We start from the raw sequence: 24,915 nt of genomic DNA, 5'->3' as shown, positions 1-24,915 counted from the left end.
GGGATCGGTGACTTAGTGCAAAGGTTGTCTTACGAATATAGGTGTAGCTGAAGTGGAGGTGCCCAGGATGAAGGAGGGAGCCAGGTCTGCACTAAGGGCACACAGAAGAAAACGCTTCGCCTTGTGGCCTATGGAGAGCCAGTGCGAAGGACATGACACCAGGGCAAGTGAGGCGGACTAAACATGCTTTATTTGTTTAATATATTAAACATTACACCTGTGCTCATGCACGTCAGTCTGTGTGTCACTGGAGACAGCGACTGCATCAGGACGCCAGAGGAAAAGCAATAAACAGAACTACATCAGAATCGCAGATGACTAAAATGGAAACCGTAAAGAAAGATGAAAGAAGTACCAAAATAAGTACCAGGTACTGGTGCGTGGATCTCGGAGTCCATCTTTGCCACCAAATGGGGGACGGAAGACTCTGACGTCCGTTACCCAGAAACCCTTGCAGGCTGAGAGACTCAAGGATGCTGCAGTCACCCGTCTATTGTGAGAACAGGGGCTGTAGCAGTGTGAACTGGTAACAAAAGCATCAAGCGCCTTGTCTACATACGGCCTGCAATAAGGTTGTGGGTTTATATATCTCAGCTGTGCTTTGTTTTCTTCCTCATCTATTCAGAGAAACGTGATCGTATGCCATTTACACGTAGACAAGGAAATGGGGCGAAGTTGAACGGCCATAAAATGGTGCTGGTGTGAACGGTTTGTGTGAAAAATGACCTGTGTTTGGGCAACCAGGTACAAAAACAGAGGAAGCAGGTGTGCAAATATGGTCTCACTAGTGTCCACACACTTTCAGGCGTAGCTTGGTCTTTCAGCCTGCGTGTGTCAGTATGAAATCATAACCTTGCATTCCTGCACACTGCAAAGGATGAACAGCTCAGGCTTCCACTCCAGCGACACAAAGAACCTGATACACAGATTTAAACATGTAAATCTGTCCTGCTCTGAAGTGCATATCAAAATATCATCACCAACGTTCAGGAGTGACAGTGAGAAAATAAAAATGGAATTAAAATCATGACAGTTGCAATGGGAGCCCGGAAACATACAATGATAAGATGCACCTTGACGACAGAATCATCCCAGAAAAAAACTATTGGTTCCATAGATATATTAATATTATAAAGTATATCTCTCCATAGCTTTTAAAAAAATAAATTCTGTGGTTTATGGAACTGAAGGAGCCACACTGAAGATCTGTGTACGCATCTTAACCAACAGATTTGTGGTAAATGACCTCACAGTGCATGTATGATACCAAGGCAAATGTGAATGTTTTCACAGCAAATGACCCTACAGTAAATGCCCATCATAGAGAATTCCCTTACTGTGACTTACTTCATAACAGGTGACTCCACAGTAAATGTCCTTCGCTCAGAATTGTCTCACTGTAAATGTCCCTACTCAAAATTCCTTCACAACAAATGAGCTCACAGTAAATGCCCTTCATGTGAATGACTTACAACAAATGACCTCACAGAGTACAGCATGAAAGATGAGCATGTAAATGATCTCACACGCGCTGTGAAATCTCTCACAAGCATGGCTCTCTGCCCGGGATACGCAGCATGTATGATGGCAGGCCAATAAAATACATTTTAAAAAATGTGGATGTGAGGAATAATCAATGTCCCTCAGCAGGACGATGCCTCTCTGTGAGCTGGCCAGTGTCGATGTTGCCGCAGGACACCGGAGGAGCTGGCAGCTTCTCGCCCCTGGGCAGCTCTCTCACATGGCCCCTCGCAGCAGATTTAACTGTGCGTCGTAAACATACTTCTATAGTTCTGTAAAACACCGTGCAGCTAATGCAGGATCTGCCTCAGAGGGCAGGACTACATGCAGAGGTGACGAACCTGACCCAAAGTCAGGGCGGAGTGGACAACAGTCGCAGGGGAATCACATTACTCTCGTCTTCAAAAATGGGTCCTTCTTCCATCAAGCCAACAACTTTGGGGAAAAAAAACGTTGGTCAACATATTAGTACCATAAGGTAACCTATGCAGGGTAGACTGTGCTAGCAACACCCTACAGCTCAAGATAACTGTCGCCTAACAGTGTCAGCAGTTGTTGTGAGACTTCTGAGGAGAAACCCGTGGAATGTTTGTCAGAACAAATGACATTAAATTAAACAACAAATACAGACAAGAGGCCACAGCAAACAGCGGTAAAGATGCGGGAGATGGAGGGCAAACCGGGCCCAAAGCAAACCCGGAGCACGGCCGCCCATTTGGTGGGCGGACAGCAAGCTTACGGGGAAACCTGCACCGCTCAGAACTGGGGACATGGAGAAGAGATATGTCATTAAAAAACACTCGGGGGTACTAATCCCAACATTTACACAAAATGGGTGAGTTTCTACCCTGTTATGTCTTGGAATGTGGATCCGGATTGGTTCCTCCTCCCAGGGATGTGCCCCCCCTCCTCCCCCAAAACTCCCAGATCTTATCTGAACGACCTATTATGTGTCACATGGATACGTGCGGCCTGTGGGGGCCACGGGGGCGAGGCGAGCAGGTGCAAAAAACACAAGTGCGACATCTAGAGCAGCACGGTGGGGGAGGGGAGTGGGATTTGACCCCATACCTTCATGCATCTTTCAAGGTTTCTAACACCGAGTGTTAGAAGCTGCTGTCACTTATTAACTTGCCGACACAGTTTCACAGTGAGGAAGAAAGAGGAGGTAGTGAGACAGCAGCTGACAGAGACAGATCACACCCCCCCCCCCCCACACACACACACACACACAGCACTGGCATAATAATCGCTAACGCCAGCCACCCTTGCTGGAAGACAGGCCCAGTCTGTGTCTGACACTGGTTGCTTAGTTGGTGTCAAAATATAGGTTGAGCTGTGAGCATGCAGTACTCTTCATGCCCAGGAGGTGGCAGCCTTCCCTGTTTATCTGAGTCAGTTTTGGTTTGAGGGGGAGGGAGAGGAAAGAGTGAGGCTGCCTATCGTCCCCCTGGGAGTGGGGCCATGGACAGGCTGTCCTCTTCCGGGATGGGCTCCAGCTCTGCAGTACGGACAGCCTGGGTGATGAGCTGCAGCTCCTCACACAGCGTCTCGAAGCGGAATGCCACGCGGATGTCGGGCACGTTGGTGCGCCGGATGTCGTTGCCCTCAGGGCCTTCCTTCAAGTAGCCAGGGCCCAGCCAATAGCTCTTCGCCTGGGGAGAGGGGCATAGGCGGGGGTCAGGACTGGCTGGAGATGTCTGGTGCAACATCTGCCACTTAATTGACTGAAAGAAGACGTGGAGGAGGATGAATGTCGATCTATACTTCTGTGCCGAATTGACGGAGTAAGTAGGGCGATGTAACGCAAAAATGTTACGATAAAAATGATTTTTTTTGATTGAACGATTGAATATATCGTAGGGTGGGAAGACAAATGCCACACCCAGAACTATTGTACCACATAGCGTTTTGGCAGTGTGATTGCAGAGTGACACAAACACACTGACGCAACGATGTAGGCCGGTTGCATAGATCACAGCATAAGCTCTACAGAAGTATAAATCAGCCTATAGACATACATATGGGGCTAGCGAGGTGTGGGCATGCGCTTAGAGAGGGTGGAGTCGCTGGTGGTGGAGGGCAGACTCACCTTGTGGGAGAAGCCGCTCATCAGCACACTGTTCCTGGCCAGCTCGCACATGTCGCAGGAGCTCAGCTTCCACACCTGGGTGGCGATGCTGTACTCCTCCATCAGCGGCTCCTGGGAGCCACATGGAACACGTTAAGGGGAGTGGGGGGGCATCATACGCATTTCACAAAAGACGTCGGAGCGGCTCCACGGCTCACCTTGGTGAAGTGAAACTGCAGCGGGTCGTCGGTGGACAGGGAGACCATGAGGCCACGGGACAAGTACTCGGGGAGGGGGTTGCGGTGGTAGCTGAGGAAGAGGCTGTTGTTGCTGAGGGGCGACATGGCGATGCCCACCTGGGCCAGGTAGTACAGGTACTGCAGCACCGGGGCCTGGTAGGGGAGTGGCCGTGCGTGTCACTGTCATTTCACCAGGAGACGGGTGGCCGCACCCCCACCCCCACCCCCCAAGGCGTCGAGCGGCGGCAGAACGAGCCTCACCTTTCTCAGCAGGAGGCCATGCGAGATGTTCTCGGAAAGCATGAATCCCGACACCAGGTGATGAATAGGCCCCGCCTCTCCGCAGTGCGGCCGCAGCACGAAGGTACGGAAGCCACGCTTCCTGAATCCCAACCCCCCCCAGAGTAGGACAAATTCAGTCTTTTGGGGACATTTATAGTCCAAGACGCAGTGCTTTTTACTAGCTGTTGGAGCCCAGGGGGACGGGTGGATGCTGGACACGGAGGAGTCCCGCCCACCTCTAGCGGACATCCTTGGCACCGTACCTTCGCAGGTGGTTGAGCACGGTCATGTTGGCGAACATGTAGTAGAGGTAGTAGGAGTAGGGGGGGTTGTCCTCCTCCGTCCAGTCGACTGGAAGGGGGCTGTCCAGGTTGAAAATGTGGTTCTCCGGCTTGGACTCATCATCCACGCTATCAAAGCCCACCACCTGAACTCAGACATAACAGATGTTAATGGCATCTTTAAACACAAAGACTAACTTCCAGAAGTAATCCAGAAATTATGTTCAACACAATCAGTGATGAACACGTGGCCACTATTAGATATTTCAAGTCGTTATTGAACTTATCCTGTGAAGGATTCCTATAAGTCTGAAGCCAGTCTTTGGAAAGGTAGGAAATAACACAGAGAAGGTCCCTAGATGGGATACCAGTCCATTGCAGGGGATATATACTTTATGGGAAATTTAGACACCAATTAACCTAGATGCGTGTGTCTAGGACTTTGAGACTGAGCTTATAGCAGGGGTGGCCAATATAATCTTGAAAGGACTGGTGTATATGCAGGTTTCTGGGATAACCTTTAGGTCAGCTGTTCACATCCAGGAGTGAGGACTCTTCGGCCAATCAGTGCTCTACTTAGTAATCCAATTAGGGAGTTGCAGCAAAATCCCGCATACACAACGGCCCCTTATCTACAGCAGTTAACTACAGCAGCAATGCTTATTGGGCACCGTAGCATTCAGAAAGGTCTCTTGTTCCTCCCCACACATGTTATAAGGTCTATCAGCAAAACCTAAAAGAGCAGCACCCACATGCTGGAGGAAAAGATGCAGCTCTGGGTGGCTCAGGGGGTTGATGGTGGCCTCAAACAGGGGCAAGAAGATGTTTTCCAGCATCTCCTGGAAGTTGGCCAGTTGCTTCTTAGTGTGGTAGACGTCACTGAGAGAAAAGCAGAGGAAAACATTAATCTAATGGCCAGCTTGATTGTTTTGTGGTCCGAGAAGGGTATCTGGTGCACAAAATGTTGAAGAATAAGGTCTTACTAGATGCAGAGGCGTCGTTACGCTGGGGAATTTGAAACTGAAGTCCTGAATGAATCCTAACGAATGAAAATGAGGCGGCGGCCATTTTACCAGGGAATGAGTGAATAACAGGAGTAAGAAAAACCCCAAAAATTCTTCTGCATACCTTCGGTCTGTAAAAATCAAGACAAAGAAACCAAAGAACCTCCGGAAAGGCAGCGGAAAACTTGGCATAAAGCCATCAGTCGAAAGGAATTGAACGGCGGTTGTGTCACGAAGTGGCAGATTCTTCGCATTTCGTTACAGGCAGAGCTGGGCAGTATTTCAGTTAAATATATTTCAAATACATATTTATTCACTTTCGGGTAATTTGTATTTTGCCAGACGGAAACAAATCAGGTGTGATTCGTAGCAAAATACTTTGAGAGATTGTATTTTATGTTTTTAAAATCCTAGGCAACGTTCCAAAGAAAGAAGCTGCTTTGGAGATCAGTGCATATCGCCTTAATGTAAAGTGTGCAGTGAAATAGGCTTAAACTGCCGACTGAATGTCAGTATAACAGAGCAGAGCAGTCAGCAAACAGCAGGGCTCTGCTCTAGAATTATCTTGCTAGCCTGCTAGTGGCACAGTGGCACCTTGTGGTTTGTCATACAGTATATGGAAGCCTTCTTTAGCGATAAATCAGGCTAGCTGCTTTCGTTCCTAAGGACAAAATTAATTTATACCAGCTAAACATATGAGTTTTTATAGCCACCGAGTTTAACAAGGAGAACTTGATGTTGCATATTAAAATATATATTATCACACCTGCTGGTTCCGTTTTTATTTTTTGAGTATATATCTAAAAAACAATTTCTTTGAGTGTATGTTCGGTACCTTACTATAAGACAAAGTTTGCACAATTTGCTAATTAATTTAACAAAGCGTTATTTTGCCTCAGTGCATGTGTATTTAGACTTTATGGTCAACTGTGAGGGTAGACTTCCTTGAAATGCTATGAAGAAATGGTTCGGCCAGATTTTTATGGTCCTGAGCACTTCTTATAAATTTTGTTTTTATGAATCTTTCTTTAACACTTAAAAGAAACATCGAACTTTCAGAATCTGAGCAACGTATGACATCTTCGGCATTACCTGGTAAAATGGCCGCTACGTACGAATTGTGATGTAATATGTATGTAACTTAATAGAACCTATTAAAACCGACCCTAAAACGCCAGCTATTTATGGGAGGATGTCAGAGTACAGTCCTCTAACGGTGAGTTTCTGCCTTGGGGAGGGGAGTACTCACAAGAGACGAGGCACCTGGACCAGCCAGCGCACGTTGTCAGAGTACACGCCATGACGGACAGCCCAGCAAGCCAACCGGTCCCACTCATCCCGTGAGCGTCCATATATGGACAGACGTAGCTCTGCATTCTGGTATTTGCTCTCCTCCAGGTCTGACATCACTTCCTGTGTTGGGCATGCACACAGACGTGAACGCACACACACAATTTACCATTAGCCATGGCAGGGTGATCTTGAAATTCACCACCATATCGTTTTGGTGAAACGTGAAGGTATATAATGCTGTCATACTAATTTACTTTATTACAAAATATCCTGCAATATAACAACAGGAGTTGTTCTATATTTTTCTCATCATATACAAAAGTTAATAATCAAATACTCCTTTCTGATTGATTTTATGCTTGGTATACTGATGATTTTTGGCCAAATACACCAACTTGTCCACCAGAGATTAAAAAGTGGTACCGTGACTCATTGTCCACATAGTACAGTGGTGCTGGTAATGGACAATGCAGTTAGTGTAGGAAAATAAAATGGTTTTCATTCCAATCTGGACTCATTTCTGTAGCTAAACTGGACTGTAGACAATGACTCACCTTGATGATATGTGCAAAATACTTCCCCTCAATGTAGTTGTCGGTCTTAATGAAGATTTCCCGTAGAATGGACTCGCCAATGGGGTTGTATTTCGCATTGAACTTGTCGAAGCGGTGGAAGGTGTTGCGGTCCTGTAAAGGATGAGGAGCTATGAGATTTGGGATATTGGTCATGAAGAGGTTTTGGTTGTAGGACTGATTTGATTGCACAAGCTAAAGACTATTTGCTATCCTACTCAGAGCCCCAGCGACAGACTCAGACTTCCATCATACTCAGAGCCCCGCCCACAGACTATCTGCCATCATACTCGGAGCCCCGCCCACAGACTATCTGCCATCATACTCAGAGCCCCGCCCACAGACTATCTGCCATCATACTCAGAGCCCCCCCCACAGACTATCTGCCATCATACTCAGAGCCCCGCCCACGGACTATCTGCCATCATACTCAGAGCCCCACCCACAGACTATCTGCCATCATACTCAGAGCCCCGCCCACAGACTATCTGCCATCATACTCAGAGCCCCACCCACAGACTACCTGCCATCATACTCAGAGCCCCACCCACAGACTATCTGCCATCATACTCAGAGCCCCACCCACAGACTACCTGCCATCATACTCAGAACCCCCCCCCCTCCCCAGGGTACCTGCCATCATACTCAGAACCCCCCCCCCCTCCCCAGGGTACCTGCCGTCATACTCAGAACCCCGCCCACAGACTATCTGCCATCATACTCAGAGCCCCACCCACAGACTACCTGCCATCATACTCAGAGCCCCGCCCACACTCTCGTCCCACCAGGAACCCTGTCCGTGACTCTCACAGCATGCATGTCGAGTGTGTCCACGCTCAGGTCGAAGGCCGTGAGGTTCATGCTCTCGAAGACCTCCATGAGAGTCTGGCCCTTGCCCTGCTCCATGTGCACAATCTCCTCAGGATTCTTCTTCATGGCCCGCTTGATGAAGCGAAGGAGGTGCTTCTGGTTCATGCAGGAGGAGGCGTGAATATGCGTGTCCACCTACAGGAGGAAGGTGTACAAAGCACCACCAAGAGAATCACCTGGGTGTAGAGCTCACAATCTTATTGAACAAACCAAAGACAGGCCTGCTTTGGGTTTGATTTATTAAGAACGATGGGCGTGTGAAGTTTTATTTATACCAAGAGGATATGGAATCACCTTGCGGATGTTATAGAAGTCACGGTGGGGAACCTTCTTCTGAGCTGCCAGTTCCTTCATTTCATTCAACAGGATGTGCATCTGAAACTTGGAGCTCAGATACTGCAGCCGGCGGTAGCAGAAGGACTTCCTGATGGCCACCCGTGAAGACAGAAATTCATCAGTGTCAGCTAAAAAACGACGGGATACAGTGTAGGGATGCTGGGTGGTTTAGCTGAAGTGATGTCATACTTATAGTTAAGGCTCATTGACTTTTGGTCTCCACGGAGACCAACTTTGTTGTAGTCTTGGCTTTATCTGTTGCAGCCAGCTGTCCCTGAAACAGTCACTGCTGCTTCTGGAGCAGAATGTGATTCCAGACTGAGGTGACTTGGACATCTCCGTACTTATCCGTTACCCGCTGGCTCATTAGGGATTTAGAAGTTTGAGAGTAGGCCTGACGGACTCCTGACATATTTCACTTACACTGGGCCATTGATGATAAGGGCCATCATCATGTTCATGTCGGTGATGTATTCCTGTAAGTCTGGGTAGGGCAGATCTAGCTCGGTACTCCTGGGAACAGGATCAAAGCGCAGGAAAAGTTGTATCAACAGCTTGTATGTCATACATTAGCAACTATGCTCAAAGTCTGGTAGGCAGTGTGCTTCCTACAAAATATACAAACTTAGGTTAGCATGTATTCTGTGCAGAGGTGAGTAATTCAGGTCCAGAGAGTAGAAACTCAGATCAAGTTTTTGTTTCAACCAACCCGTCATGGTCACAGAATACTCAATAGGTTGGCTGAAACAAAATCTTAGTCTGGACTTTTACTCTCTGCACCTGAACTGCCCACCTCTGACTCTGCATTTCTGGTCACTCACTTCTCAAGGGTGTTCCTCTTAGTGTAGACATGGACCACGCCATCCACCATCCTGAGGCCATACCCTATGTCTGCTGGCATGTTTTTGGGGTCTTGGCCTTCATAGGGATGAGTTTCTGAAACCGGGGGATGCACAGGGGCATCTGTGGAGGATGAGGAGAAAGCAAGATGTGAGGTCTCCTTCTTCACCACTCTACTTTCCACCTTGAAGCACCTCAAACCTCCAGCTGACAGGAACCCCCACCTGCGGCCACTGGTGTCTCCGGGATGTCCTCGTAGACGCGCAGCACTGGCGGTTTCTCACCCAGCTCCTGCAGGTAGCACGACGTAGTTCTGCAGAAGCCCTGCATTGACACTGCCATGTGCTTCTGCCGGATCAGCAGAGCCTTCACCACACACTTTGCTGCGTCCAGCAGGTCCGTAAAGGGCACCTGGAGAGAGGCATATGGACGGGTGTCTGGGAGAACTTGCCCTTGCACCTCAGCTTTAAGAGGTCACGATGTGGTGATACAAATAGGGCAAACGTTTGCGAAACAATATATTATCAACCTGCAGGTAGATGTAACAGACCCAGTTCTGAGTGACAAATTCTTAGTGTTTATCATGCACCTCCTTCACAGCTATGGTACTGTTAGTCTGCATGACCATGTAGAAACCTTGTGCTATGTTTGCTCTTCAGAGGACATGGACCAGGGACTCTCTGCAAGCCAGAGGCTCTTACCCCACATTTCTCTTCTCCAGAGATGGACACGCGCTGAAACTCCCGTTCGAGGGTCACCTCCCTCTCCTTTGAAGCGTGGTCTACGTGTACTTCATTCTGCTCGTTCAGAAGCCTGTGAGGGGGAGGAGCATGTGTCCAGATGCATTATGGGGCACCACCAATAGGCCCAGGGATCTTGTTTTGGATCCTTCGTGAGAATATGATAGATGTTTTGTGGATGTCGAACATGCTTTTGTGGGTGCAGATGGCGCCATCAGCCTGCTTCCAGTATGCTGTACGCAGTATGCAGTATGCTGTACGCAGTATGCAGTACGCAGTATGCTGTACGCAGTATGCAGTATGCAGTATGCAGTATGCAGTATGCTGTATGCTGTATGCAGTTTGCAGCAGCCAGGGCCCCTGGCTGACAGCCATGATGAGGAAACTCCTGAACTACTTTTAATAATGTTGCCCCATATGAAGCAGTTGTGACTTTCTGTTTTTGGCGGCAGCAAGCTGGGAACAAGACAATTAAGAAAATTGGACTGGCTGAACATTAGGCTGGTGAGTCTTGGCTGCTCTGGCTGAGTCTTGATTCGTTGAAGACAATGTTGCAGGCGCCAGTGCTAACAGTGCAGTCAGGGTGACTCGTGACTATGCTGACCACTGGCACCAATCTAAAAAGGAGGACACCTGCGTCCAAAAAGGAGGACGAAGGGTCAAAAAGGAGGACGAAGGGTCAAAAAGGAGGACACCCATTAAAAGTTTTAGTGAGGGGGGGTGTGCTAAATATCATGCACATACAATGGAAGCCAAGAGCAGTTGATGATCTACCTAATTTGGTAAAACTACATAAAAATTTCATTGCAATCATGCCCACTCTCGACGCCCGTAGTACATGCGAGTTTCACGCTTTTTTGTGTGATCGAGGGTTGGAGAGACCTGCGTTAATTGTTGATGGGGAGGCGGGGGGGGGGGGGGGGGGGGTCAGGGAAGTGAACAAGGGGACTAAAAGGAGGACAAGGGGGCTAAATAGAGAACACCGAACAGCAGTCCGGACAGAGGGCTGGAAAACCGGACTGTCTGGAAGAGATCTGGACGAGTGGTCACCCTACTCATGACAAAACTCAGAAACTGAACAGATATTTATCTGCATTAACCAAACCAAAGACTCATGATCGATCAGGAGAAAATGATCAAGTCAGCTAAAATTTTGTTGTGCATGCTATAGATATGACTACAAGCTAAATTTGCTGATACATCGTAATGCTCGTATGTAGCATCCCCCATGCTAACATGCTAACCCACCACCACACTGATATTTTGCAGCACATGCTGGGCTACATGCTTTTGCAGATACAAGCTAGCATACAGAAATGCAGACACAGCAACATACTAGCATGCTATTTTGACATGCTAACACGCAAAAATACTGATGTGTTACCCTCATGGCATGCTAATACGCTGGCATGCTTAGCATGCAAAAAACTAACAGGCTCAGGTGTTAGCCTGCTAGCACGCTAATGTGCTGACATGCCATTATACACAGACGCTGACACAGACCGCTGGCACGTCGTCACATTAACACGCTACTAGACACAGGGCTGGAACGCTGACGCGTAGACATTTAGCAAGCTGATGCGTAGACAACGCAGCGCACTCACTCCAGATCAGCAGCGCTGTCGATCTTCATGAAGTCCTGCTTGGCTCGCAGCAGGATCTCAGGCTCCAGCCTGGGGAAGGGTGAGGCACGGCAGGCAGTGCGTGAGCAGGCCAAGCAGAGACAGGGGATGAGAAAGAGACTCGCGGAGATATGCAGAGAAACACAGATATAACACGATAACAGCGATACACACAGATCCAGAGACCCCAACAGACACGCACAGATACAGACAGACATTAAACAGAAATGCCCAAAAAAGGAAACACAAAATCACACACACAGGGTTAGAGAGAGACAGAGAGGTGGATGGAAAACACCAAGAAAAATACAATCAGACCGCAGAGGTCAACCTGATTGGTCAAAGAGCATTGAGGGTTGTGGCCAAGCTGCTGGAGGAACCCCAAGCTGACAGCGTGAATAAAGCAGCCCACATCCTAACATCCTGTGTCACCACGACAACTGCGTCCACTGTTATTGGTCCTTCAACCCCTGTCTGTAACAAGTTGCCCAATTATACAAAAGCAGCTCATTCCTGGACACTTTGAGTTGTCTATCTGTATCCCTCAGTGTTACTGCAAGGGTATGTGTCTTGGTGGCATGTATATGTTTGTACATGGATGGCAGTATGTTACAGTTATGCCTTTCACTGTTCATCTGTGTGTCACTGCATGAGTTTAACATATGTGCATCAGCGAGAGTTGGTGTCTCACTTGATATCTTGGCTGATCTGCCTCTCCAGACGGTGGCGCCGTTCCTCCAACTGCTCAATGGGAGACTCCTCCGGGAACTCATAGGGGGCGCTGCGCATCTCGCTGTCCCGCGTGAACAGCTCCTGTGGGTGCAGACAGTGTGAGTTTGTGTGCCCGCTGTGAAAAAAAAACTCAAAGAAGAAAACTGAAACCAAGAAACAGATTAAGTTAAAAGGAAATCAAATTTAAAATGTTTGTATGCATTGTGGGTGAGACCCCACAGCATCTGTTTTCTGTTGCTCACACACAAGCACACCTGCGGCCATCTTCCAACACTAAAAGGGACAGTGAACAGTGGTGCACCTCTCACCTGCGCCAGTTCCTTATATTTGCCGTCCATGGAGGTGCGCAAGTCAATGGGAAAGTGCTTGTGGGAAACTGGGGTCCCCGGTAGGGATCGCTGAGGCGGGAGGGCCTTGGAGGTGGAGATACCACGCAAATCTACAAAAAAGGAGGTGGAGTTTTACTATGAGACTTTCCATTGGTTGAGAGAGAACCATCAAAGACCAATCATGATTCACACCATATGACAAATACTTAAAGATGCTTGTTGCAGTGTCTTCAGGACAGAGAAGAGATCAGCCACCTGGACCTGATCTGATGATAAAAACCTTGCGGCGTAGCAGTACTGTGTATCCACACAGTGTGCGAACATTATGCAAACCACACATAGCCTCCTAGACGGTTACCGTCCACACATTCACAATCCTACCCAGAATGCCAAGCTGGTACATGTACTCATTCTAACAATCTTTCTCACATCCAGTCCATCCACAGGTCCCCTGACTCACTTTTTCCCAGGGTAACACTGATTGTGAAGGAGAGTAAGGGGCAATAACCCCCCTCCCACCCATCTTGGGGCTGTGGGCTGTTTACAGGCTCAGCAAAGTACCCATCAGATGCAGAGCTTGTTAAAGGGATAAATTTAGCTGTCTGTCCTTCTGAGCTTTTAGTTACCATAGCGATTTTGCGCTGTGCTTGGGCAAGTACAGCAGTGGAATAAGGACAAAAGAAGAAGAAGAAAGGCTTCTGGATGTGCAGACAACCCCAGATGGTCCTGGAGAAACATCCAGAAAATCCTTCCCATTCCCGGTCTTAGAAAATACCCAGACTCCCTTTCTGCCGTCAAAATGCCCCCCCGCTACTTGTCAGCTGTGATCTCCAGTCACGCAACAGTGGCATCCCAATGATGTCCTTCACGTGAAAATAGAACCACATACTGAAAGATCTCAAGACCACAACCAGAAGATCCGCGAAAATACACTCACACAAAGCCCTGAAGGACATGATCTCCACTAACCCCAAAACACAAACATATACACATGCTGATCTCAGCTGGAAAAACACTGAGTGCCTAAAACACAATCGCATTCATCTCATGACACTCACCCCCGAAGCCATGTAACACTGCCAGGTACAATTTACCACATAAAAGAACCATACAAAACTGCCAGAAAATGTTTGACTTTCAGCAGATCTTTCAGTAAGCTGTGGTCCTCGTTTATAGGTTACGTGGTCCTAAGATGGATGCAGATGCTGTCCAAGCTGCACACATAAGGAGAATGACACTGCTGAGAGAGATTTAAAGTCCTTAATCTCATTTAACTGGAGCGGATGGGGATGACCCCCATTTGTAAAGATTGACAAAGTGGTGCTGATATAAACACAGACCTTTAAAAAATTATGGCTCTTGCCATGATTTTACTGTCCTTAATCGTAACGCAATTCAATGTGGGGACATCGAAAGAGAGAAGCAGTGCTATTTTGTGAATGCCGTATAAAATTTGTGCGTCAGATACAAACTGTAATCGCTTGCCGGAACCAGTATTTACCAAAGGCTTGTCAACATGGACGAATGAACTTCTATTCTGGTCCCCAGTGTGCAAGGAATCTCAGTAATTCTGTAGCGTATCTCAGACACAAACTGTACTACTGGAAACAAGTATTTCCAGCGTATGGTTCACATCTTCATAATGTGTTTCCTTATCTTGACGTAAAGCACCTTATTAAACCGGCCCAGTAAGCAGCTGTTTTCTCTGAATAGACTAGTACAAGCAGCCATAACATGCTGAGGTTCACACAAGCATACCCAGCTACAAACGCATACCAGTTGGCAGTGACTGGTGACAAGTCTGCTGGGGAAAAACAGCATATAGCTGAATTTGGTCCATTAAGTGCCAGAGAAACCAACCTCGCCTGTCTGGAGGTGTGACTAGAAGAAAAGCGGGCAAAGCAGGCAGATTGTGCACATAGACATCCATTAGCTGCCCCTTTGAGATAAGAGTGTGTGTGTGTGTGTAGGTTATGAATATATTACATTGTGGGGTTCAAATGTCCCCACAGTGTGATAGAAACCTGTTACTTTGACATTGTGAGGACCACTTTTTCAGTCCCCAAAAGGAGAAACTCAAATTCATAACAATCGATGACATCAACCAAAAAAAACAAAAAATGCCAAAAGTCTTGTACTTTGTTTGGTTAGTTCTGGGTAAGGTTAGGGTAGGGTAGGGGTTAAGGTCGTCATGTTGGGATTACAGATTTCCCCATAGAAGTGAATGGAGTCCCTGCAAACCTGTGTGTGTGTGTGTGTGACTGTGACACACTGACCACACCTTTGCTTGGGGTGAAGTAAACATCCACAAGCATACATTTCTTCTGCTCAAGGTCACTTATGCGTCACAACTGGCACATTAAATTACTTTCTTATTTCTAGGATGCTCACATTATAGACACATTACAGGTAATTGGTCCCAAATGGGTCCCTTTTTCTTGCAGCACTGCATGAAATCGCAGCCTCAGGAGCGACACCCGTGGGAGTGTGTGGCAGCAGGCAGGGGGGGGAGTTGGGGCCTCGCCTGGCACTGGGGGGGTAGGAGGGGGGGGTGCGCTTCTCGGCCACCCAACTACTGGAGCCTCTGTTAGCGATGCCCTGCTGAACGCTTCGAAACACAAGCGCATGCGATACATGCAGCCACTGACATGCTGAGACATGCAGCCGGGCCACACTAGCATAAGCATACATTCGAACTCAAGACGGAGACCCAGGGAGGAGAAGAAAGAGGAGGAGGAGGGTATCACTGGGAGGATATGCTGTGTGCTGCTGCTTAGTGTGGCTAAAGTAGCTAGCAATGCAAAAGCAGCTTGAGAGGCTAATTGTCGGCAAGAGGAACGTACCAAGCGGCCTGGTCTGGCTGGCGTAGCCTCCGCTGCGGCTGGATGCAGAACAAAACAGAGATGGGATCCCCCCCACCCACCCACCCCTCGTCTCTAGCTGCCGGCTTCTTAGCAGCCGTCACTGAAAGCTTCCGTATTTAAATAGCACTGACACAGGGCTGGAGTGTACCACATTTCACTGGGAAGAGGGGGAGATGGAGGGAGAGTGCCACATCTCACAGGCTACACTGTACAGTGGCTCTGAGTGGGATCTCCCCACACAGTGATGCTGTCTTCCAGCCCCGAATGCTGCTCTAGGGAGTAAGATGCACACACATGCCTGGCTGCTGCCTTTCCAGCTTGGGGATTTTCTGACTGATTGACTGGATTCTCTGCAGCAGCACAGAAAGACATACATACATTCCCTGCTGCTCCTTATGTGTGTTTGTAATGTTTTAAATAATGCCAGTCAGTAATGAGGACAAAACAAAACTTTGGTGTGCAGGATAAACTCAAAATATAACAGCTGGTCTTGTACTGAGACACACACACACACACACACACACACACACACACACACATACAAACACATTTGTTTTTATATCTCTAAGTGGACCTTCCATTCGTTTCTATAGGAAAAACTTAAATCCCAGCAATGACATCTTTGATCCCTACCCAGCCATAACCTTAACTATGAGTAACCAAACAAAATACAAGACTATTGGCATTGTTAGTTTTTCGATTGCAGTCACAGATTTTTATAAAATTTAGTTTCCCCTTGTGGGGACGGAAAAGGCGGTCCCCACAATGTCAAAAATAACGGGTTTTTGTCTCATTGCAACATATACAGCCTTCACCAGGACAGAAATAAACTGTTTGGTTCAGCCGGCATCACCAATGGTGCGGCTGCCACAAGATCGGGCAGAAGACAACGCTGCCAAGCACCCCCCCCCCCCACACACACACAGAAGCTGAGAAATTTCTAGAAAAATGCAATGCACGGGACATACAGCTAGACAGCCCCAGCATTGTCTGCCCCCACCCTAAGCAGAACTGATCAACATAGCGCTGTTAGCTTTGGAGTTTCTGAACGATAAACATTTAAAAATACGGGTCTGTATAACAGCAATCGACATAATAAGGTGCTTAAATGTGAGGTTATGAATAGCAAAATAGGTCCTGCATGTGGGTAGTAAACCGTACAGCAGCCAGCAAGACGATCCCTCATTTATTAATTATAGTCTCTCTCAGCCCATCTGAGCATGTCAGGAGAAGCACAGGGCCTCATCTGAGCCGGTATCTGGGATGTCCGTACTGGGAACGAGACCTTAGGCAAATGCAAAGCTGCTACTTCCCAAGAATCACCCTGCTGTCTGGAAGGTGGCCAGCCGGACCCCATCCGGCAAAGATTAGAGAAATAAAAACAAATAACAGTAACTATGGTAACAAGAGGGGGTGGAGTCTAGGGCAGCTCATACCAGAGCCCCTAAAAACAGAACCAATCAGGAGGATGCATTACGACTGGACATGGAGGCATCATTGTGTGAAGATGTAGGTTCAGAGCAGAGAACTGAACACCAATTAAAATGATGTTACTACATGTGCCACAGCCCCCCACCCACAAACAGACATTTCAACACAAAGGTGTGCATCTGCGTGTGTGTGTGGTTTGGAATTGTTCCTTGAAGTAATCTTTCCTATAAAAACTCTTGTCGGTCTCATATGTGAGTTCTGAAAAGCCTGGTTGCTAAAGGCTGTGGTACACACCAACTAAGATTTCTGCAATAAAAACAAGCCCATTTACTCAGCATGGAGTCAAATGAATCCAAATTTACTGCAAACTGACACATGGGGCATAGAAAGAATTGCTTACCTAATGCAGTTCTGAAAGTCCAGCACTAATGATGTACAAGCCTTGGGAGATATTGCCGTAAATGCAAGCTAACTGAAGTGGTGTACTCTGATTGGGTGGCCAGGGCCCAATCAAGATTCTCGAAGGGTGGGATTACGGGCAGGTAACAGGTAGGAGCCATCTATGAAATACTGCTGTCAACCAGGTCAATAGCTACTGGATTTCCATGTGAAAGTAAACTCTGCCTCTCCTTGCCATTTGAACTATCACATCTCACCCATCTATATTTAGAAACACAGTCCGGAGGCGTCAGCAGGCAAAAGATGACTCCTTATCACGCGTAACTAAAAATGCAGAAGATCAAATTCATTTAGTTTGAATTATGTTTTTCTTCCCTCCTGTGGTCGTTACTGAGAATTGCACCCCCATCAAACAATAATCTCTACCACACAACTACTGCAGTAAAAAATCGTCTGCCGCTGCAGTAAGAAACAAAGAACTAGTGCACTACTTCCTGGCCACCATGAGACTTACGGGCAAAGCTGGTGCTACTGCTTCAGTGGAGATCCAGTGTGCTGCCGGTGCAGGTACAGGCTTTCCCAGGAAAAACGATGCATGCAGGGATGGCAGCACGTTTAGGGGAACTTGTCTCTGTACGACTGCGGTGGAAGTGGGACAGACAGCCTTTTGAGCAGAGGGAGCAGCGCACACCCACTAGGGCTCCTATCAGATGCAGCCCCTAATCAGTTCAGAAGGTTCCAGCTCCACCCCGAAAAACACCTCAGCTCAAAAAAGATACACAGCTCCCTCGCCACCAACACGGCCAGTCTGCGGGGTTAGGAGACGCCATCTGTGCATGTGCGTGTGGCCGTGACATCATGTGGTGCCGCAAACACGTCTGCAGGGATGCGGCGCCCTTGTTTGTCAGGGGAGGCTCACGTTTCAGTCTCTGGGTCACCTCCCCAAATAGATAAATCATCACGGTGAGCCTCAGAGCCCAGTCTCCCTAATTCGGCAAGAAAAATCTTACCCAGAGCCATTAATACAGCTGGACATTTTTACCAAGCCAACCCAGGTCAAGGATAACAACAATAGTAACAACAACAACAATAACAACAACAACAATAATAACGATAACAATAATAATAACAACAATAACCACAACGACAATAATAACGATAACAATAATAATAACAACAACAACGACAACAACAATAATAACGATAACAATAATTATAACAACATCGACAACAATAATAACGACAACAATAATAACAACGGCAATAACCACAACGACAATAATAACGATAACAATAATAATAACAACAACGACGACAACAACAATAATAACGATAACAATAATTATAACAACATCGACAACAATAATAACGACAACAATAATAACAACGGCAATAATAACGACAACATGTCATTCCACAACACCAATAAGCTTTCATTCCAAATCTGTCATACTGTGCTCTTACTGCACTATAACTGCTGGTGCTTTTTGCACCCGGGTGATAGTTGTATTTTATAGTTAAAATTGCCTGTAGTTCGTATTTATTGCTTAGAGTTTGGATTTTTATGTCGGTATTTCCAATTTTTATTTTTCTATATTTCACTGAATATATTGTATTTATGTGTGAAGTTTTAAATGTTATTGTACCATTTGAGGTTGAAGTGATCTGCAATTTCATTGGGCACCTAGAATGACAATAAAGTTCTTGCATATAATAATAATAATAATTATTATTGTTGTTATTATTATTGTTATTTTTATTATTATTAATAATCCTATAAGTTCACATTTATGCATCTTATATGTGAAGCAAAGCACCAATGGCCTCACATCTGCCATTTGATGTGTTTTCTACCACATGCAGTTTGCACAGAAGTCACCGCTATATAGAGCACATGTGAATGCAGATGTACCCAAGGTGCAACGGCAGAAACACTAAACTGGAACTGGAACTCTTTGATCCGGTTCCTCAACTAAGGGCTTTCACGAATGTCACTGACAGGTATTCTTTAGTGGTGGCAGCATGGCAACATTTCAGCTTGAAGATGTGTGTGGTAGTTCTCGTAGTTTCCACTGGGGGCAGAGTGAGGCCGCTTTTCCTGTACTGCCATAATGCCCAGGCAAAGGACACTCCCATACTCCCCTGAAAGTGTACCTACAGTATAGGTAGCATGGGAGACCACCTTCAAAGGTCATCGGTATAGACCTTCTGTGAAGGTACCCTGTTCTGGAGGATGACGATCTACAAGCCAACCATGAAAGCAATTCCGAATAGATAGACTAGTTATAGGCGATAGACTAGTTTTTCCTTATACAAATTCAGCCTCAGTCATACCGAATGGAAACCGTTAATATGATTCATCAGTCAAGTCACAAATACAGGACCAATCAAGTTTTTTCTATAAGATCTCAACCAACTTGATGTTACATCGCCCCATAAAGGCAAAACACAATAACTACGCTGACGTGGGAACTGAGAGAAATGTGTTTTACTTTAGTTATAATGTAGATTTTCTAGTTACTGTAATTTTTACACCGATACTTGATATTTGCCAAAAGATAAAACCAAGCCTAAGAGATCTGTGGTCTGTACTACGATGCGGGATTACTGGCTTATCGGGGTGATTTAAGGTGGTCTGGGCAAAATGTAAGTGAACGAATATTAAGTCCATTTAAACTGTGGTACCTTAAATCTGACAAATTACCCCGATAAACCAGTATCCCCGCTTCCTAGTACAGGCCACAGATCTGCCAAATATGCAGTTACTGTGTCTTTCCTTTGTTGGCCAGTATAGATTTTTCATTTCACTATATATCAAACGAACAAAGTATTGAATCCTGACATACTCTTATAATCCTCAGCATAAGCACCCAAACACCTCGCAGGTCAGGACATTTTGTGCTCTTGTGCTCCCGCTGATGTGTGTCCTCCCTTGCTTACGTGCCTTAACCAGTATTGTTCATGGCCAGATAAGCTGCAGACTTGTCAGCTGCTGTGAGAAGATGCATCAGATCTGCTCTGACATACAGAGATAAAAGTTTTACATTAGCTCAGAGGTCAAAGTTGCTCTGCCCTGGTACAGTCTGGGTCTTATGCTGGAGACTGTCACTCACTAACATAAAAGGAGCTACTGGGTGGCTATTGGCTACAGAGTGACTTAATTAATTCAGCAGTTCTTTCACAATGTTAGGTGACTTACAGTTAAAAAATGAAGGTGGAAACATTTATTAAACCAAGAACCTTGATCAGTAAGAATCAGTAAGATATGAGACCGCTGAACTTAATCATTAGTAGAAACACAGCAATCGCACAGTTCCACTCAGAAATAATTTTTTTTTCATTCTCAGTAAGATTGTACTAATAAAATTACATTGCTAGCCACTAGTAAAAAAGGGTCATGTGATATTCTACACCTTCATCTACAGTATGTTATAAATATCCATCCATTTATGCTACTGTACCACCCGTCTTCCAACCGCTTATTCTGAGGACAGCTGTGGTGATGCCCTGGATGGGGTGCCAGTCCATCACAAGCAATACTTACCATGGATATTTTAGAGAAACCAATGCACCTAAACCCTGTGTCTTTGAGCAGCAGAAAATAGCCTATATAAACACACGGAGAATACACACATACACACACACATATACACACTCACACACACATACACACAGAGCTGGGGAGCAGGAATCATGGTATGTGACGTTTCATTAGATCTCCCCATTCGCAGCACTCTCCGGATGTATAGCATGCTAACGTACTATGTGACGGTTCACAAACACTCTCCATTTAAAGCACTGTTTAAAATAGCGGCTGCGTTAGCGTGCTATGTGATGCCTGATTAGCATACTCAGGCTCTGCATACAATCCTAGAAGGACCACAGTGTCTCCCTTTGCTGAGTAAGTAATAATTCATTCACAGTTCCCTTGGAGTCCCCCCCCCCCAACAGGCACAGACGTAGCCTGCCGCATGCACCAGCTGCCAGTATGTTACGCATTTCACAGACTCCCCTCACCCGGCCCCCCCGACACGCATACACACACTCACCAGGGCTGAGTGCACTCTGAAGGCTGCCTCTTTTTCTCAGGGGGGACCTGGGCCTAGGGAGGGTCGGCGGGCCGGAAGACATGGTGCTGCTGTGTGCGGGCGTGGAGGGGCATGGGGGCGCGTGTGTGTATGTGCGGCGCCTGGAGGACAAGCCAGTCCCGAGCCGAGGGATGGAGCACGGGGGAGGGGGGCAGGAAGAACGCACAGAAGAGGAGCACTGCTAGTGGTATGGGGGGGCCGGGGGGGGCGGGGGGACTGCAGAGGCAAGGAAGAGGACACCGACTGCAGTGGTGACTCCGCCCCACTCACCCCCCTTACTGAGGGGCATCCGTCTACTTCCTCTAATCACGCTGAGCTCTGTGACTCACAGTTGCCATAGCAACCAGGGCAGTAGCTGCTGTATAAAGTCCATGAATCTGGGACGGCCATTACCGCGAGGTTACGAGGCAGGGTCTCCCCGGCGACTGGCGTCAAGCCTGACCCCAATTATGCCTCGGATTGTGAATGTGGACGATTGTGTGCTCACTGGCCTCTAAAGTGACTCTGACTTGATAGCTTACGATGGCGGTCAACCAGCAATTTTCAGTATCTTCGCCTCCATGCTCTGCAGGTTGGGCACTCTACAGTTGCCCATCAGCGCTCAGAGTCATTAATAAGTAAGCACTGTATACATGTGCGCGCCTTGAAAGGCCGAGCCAAAAGCTTGGGAAATCCGTATTGATCGGTTTCACGTATCATCCAAATATAGGAGGGGCAGATGGAGTGGGTCTATTCATCCATAGCGCATCGATATGTTCTGATTCGCTTCTGCCCCAGTGACCCAGGATACAATCGAGACCCACATCCACCTCCTGCTTGTTTCACTTCTTTTCATTGTCCATAGAGTTCTCACCATCCATATTCCGTAATTACTGTCCTTACATTAATGTTTGGACCTACCCAGAAAGGACAGAAATTCCTAATAATCTTTCACCTAATAATTTTTTATTTCCTTCCAGTCTGTAGTCCCAGACAGGGATGCTCTTACAAAGCAAAAAGCCAGATTATGTTCTGAGTGTTGCTAACATTGTTCTGATTTCACTAACAGAGAGCATACATGTCATTCTGCTCTTTTGCTCTGCCAGTCTTTATAAAATTTGCCAAATAAAGAGAGAGAGTAACGCAGCAGCTTTGAGTCGCGTAACTGAGCTGACGCAAGAATGTGGGGGAAACACCGCACAGCCGAAGTTCCCACCCTCTCATTTTCACACACAATTGGTTGTTCTGAGATGAAGCATAAATATACTGTACGCATGGTATTAAAAAAACAGGAGAAATGAATGGGAGAGCACTTCTGAAAAGTGAAGGCGAGAGATGGGAAGGGTTTACGTATCAATGCTGAGAACTGGAACCACAGCTTGCGCACCACAGACTCTCAGAGCAGGTCTTCCTCGCTCATGCTATAGGGACTATGAGGCTTACGAAGATACGTGCATGCGCTGCCTTTAGCGCTTTTGCGTTTTAAAATTGGGGGGAAAATGTTGAAGCAGCGCCCTCTTGTATCGGAGAAGAGACATGAGTCACGGTTCCGTGATGAGCTGCCGTGCTGGAAGGTGCGCGGCCCAGAAGGCAGGGAATCACATAGCATGACACTGGAGAGACACACACGAGGAAAAAAGAAGATAAAGCCCCAGACCGCAGGAATACACGCAGACAGTATGCTGGCGAAATCATATCAAACGGAAAGTAAAAGCCAGAGACAAGGGGAACTGCGCCCCAGAGGACTAGCCAGCCATCCATTTTACCTGGTGGCAGGGACGGATTACGGACCGGGCCAGCGGGGCCGCTCCCCAGAGGCCCTTGGGGTGCAGGGGGCCCGTGGGGCCCCTAGCCCAAAACAATTTGCAACAATGTATTTTCATTTGTCTATTTTAGAGGGCCTACATTCTTTGATCCTCTGCCTACAAGGGCCCCTGACCCTCTAGGGAGGGTGTTTGGCTGCCAAGGGCCGTTGAATTGTGGTGGTGGTGGTGGTGGTGGTGGTGGTGGTGGGGGGGGGGCTCGCGAACGTTTTGCCCAGGGGCCCACACAACCCATAATCCGTCCCTGCTTGGTGGCATGGAAGCAGCAACTGTATTTGTCGTTATTCATGGGACTTGAACTTGAATTTGTTTCATTTTAGGATCGCATGATTTTGTGGGGGCCTGTCTTTCTTCCCCAACCCCAGCATTGTATATGAGAAACGAGCAAAACTTAAATGACGACAGTTCACATTGACTTTCTCTTTCAGCGTAGGTTTATGAACTTTAGAATGAGATATGGAGACCAATAAAAGGACATTAAGCAAGCTGAACTCTAAAGAGTAATAATTACCAATAAACATGTAACAGGGTTTATATGAATTTAAGAAATAGCACTTGTGTTCTGTTCAATTGTAAATTAGTAAGAATGGAAAAAAAACATGTTCAGGATCAAGATTAGTAAATTAGAATGGCAATCCGTGCGGCAAATCAAAAATATATGACCATAAACAAGTATTTTATATGAAAACCTTTTACTGCTTACACATGGAATGATACATAAGACTCGCAAAATTAGGCGGCTAGGCCTCATTTCTTAATTTTACTTATAGCTCATATTATACAATATACAGTAAGATGTGTAATGTAGACGGGATTACACTATTTATGCCCAGATGTCGGCGCTGTCGGGTAGTAAAAACATGACCGACACAGTAATACTGTCATAGAGATATGTGATCTCTATTAAAGCACTGTGAGGCTCATGAAGGCATCGTGTGGTCATTTGACAGCTTAAATATAGAAAAGGAGGGTGTGGAAACACCATTGTACTGCATATGCTGTTTTCTATCATAAAACTGCCAGGACCGGCACTACACAATAACACTGCTTAGTTAACATAATAGCTACTTACCACCTGCCATTGTTGCGGATTCGGTAAGATGTTGTATAGTTACACTAGTAGTTATGTGTCTCCTTTGTTAATCTCGCGTTTTGGTATGTGCTGACTTATTACTATACGGTAAAAACCAACCCGCTATGAACAATGCCTACACGTTAGAGACATCCGCTGAAAAATTTCAATTAATACGTTGCATTGTTCGTTTTGGACTAATACAGTAGCCCAACAGGGACGAATCCAACTTCGATTAAGTGAGAAAGAGACGTTAATCAGTCCCCCTTTCTGAGTCTCTTAAAGACAACTGGAGTACGGGCAATTTACGCAAGTTCGTGGAAATTCCAGGAACTGAAAAAGTCGAACAAAATTTAAAGGTACAGTAACACCATTTAACCATACACCACCCCTAACCCTGCATGTATTTCGTTTAATTTCCCGGAATACTGTAGTATATGCGAATAGCATTTATAGACACTCCACTCATTGTATTAAATATTCCTATATATTAAATGCCATATATAATTCATTTTTATTTTACTGCA

The 24,915-nt window shown here is 46.6% G+C and overlaps 1 protein-coding gene across 5 annotated transcripts; it reads right to left on the bottom strand.

Annotated features, from left to right (window-relative positions):
• Positions 1-172: 172 nt before the first annotated feature.
• On the bottom strand, positions 173-24,707 carry LOC125747407 (AMP deaminase 2-like). 5 transcript variants are annotated; one of them, XM_049022619.1, is made up of 18 exons: positions 24,389-24,707; positions 12,712-12,842; positions 12,363-12,484; positions 11,654-11,722; positions 10,011-10,122; positions 9,534-9,720; positions 9,291-9,432; positions 8,893-8,982; positions 8,428-8,557; positions 8,074-8,268; positions 7,246-7,377; positions 6,648-6,811; positions 5,147-5,273; positions 4,377-4,540; positions 4,093-4,213; positions 3,811-3,984; positions 3,614-3,724; positions 173-3,176 (listed from the first exon to the last, which is right to left on the bottom strand). In XM_049022619.1, exons 1-18 carry the CDS (start codon positions 24,396-24,398, stop codon positions 2,961-2,963), a joined length of 2,397 nt encoding a protein of 798 aa, XP_048878576.1. In that variant the 5' UTR covers positions 24,399-24,707; the 3' UTR covers positions 173-2,960. The 5 variants fall into 5 exon arrangements, with proteins under 5 accessions (XP_048878576.1, XP_048878574.1, XP_048878577.1 ...); XM_049022617.1 differs by lacking the exon at positions 24,389-24,707 and adding an exon at positions 21,476-21,641; XM_049022620.1 differs by lacking the exon at positions 24,389-24,707 and adding an exon at positions 17,941-19,097.
• Positions 24,708-24,915: the final 208 nt, after the last annotated feature.

The sequence above is a fragment of the Brienomyrus brachyistius genome, chromosome 8, assembly GCF_023856365.1.
Source record: "Brienomyrus brachyistius isolate T26 chromosome 8, BBRACH_0.4, whole genome shotgun sequence".
Lineage (NCBI taxonomy): Eukaryota > Metazoa > Chordata > Actinopteri > Osteoglossiformes > Mormyridae > Brienomyrus > Brienomyrus brachyistius.
Note: the sequence above shows the minus strand (reverse complement) of the source record. Positions and strands in the feature narration are given on the sequence as shown.

Coding starts and splice junctions, on each gene's coding strand:
- LOC125747407 (XM_049022617.1), bottom strand. CDS start 21,557: ATGTCTTCCGGCCCGCCGACCCTCCCTAGGCCCAGGTCCCCCCTGAGA. Junction 8,983..9,290: donor AAGAGGAACACCCTTGAGAA/GTGAGTGACCAG, acceptor TCCTGTTCCCAG/GAGTACCGAGCTAGATCTGC. Junction 8,558..8,892: donor CTTATCATCAATGGCCCAGT/GTAAGTGAAATA, acceptor GGTGGCCATCAG/GAAGTCCTTCTGCTACCGCC.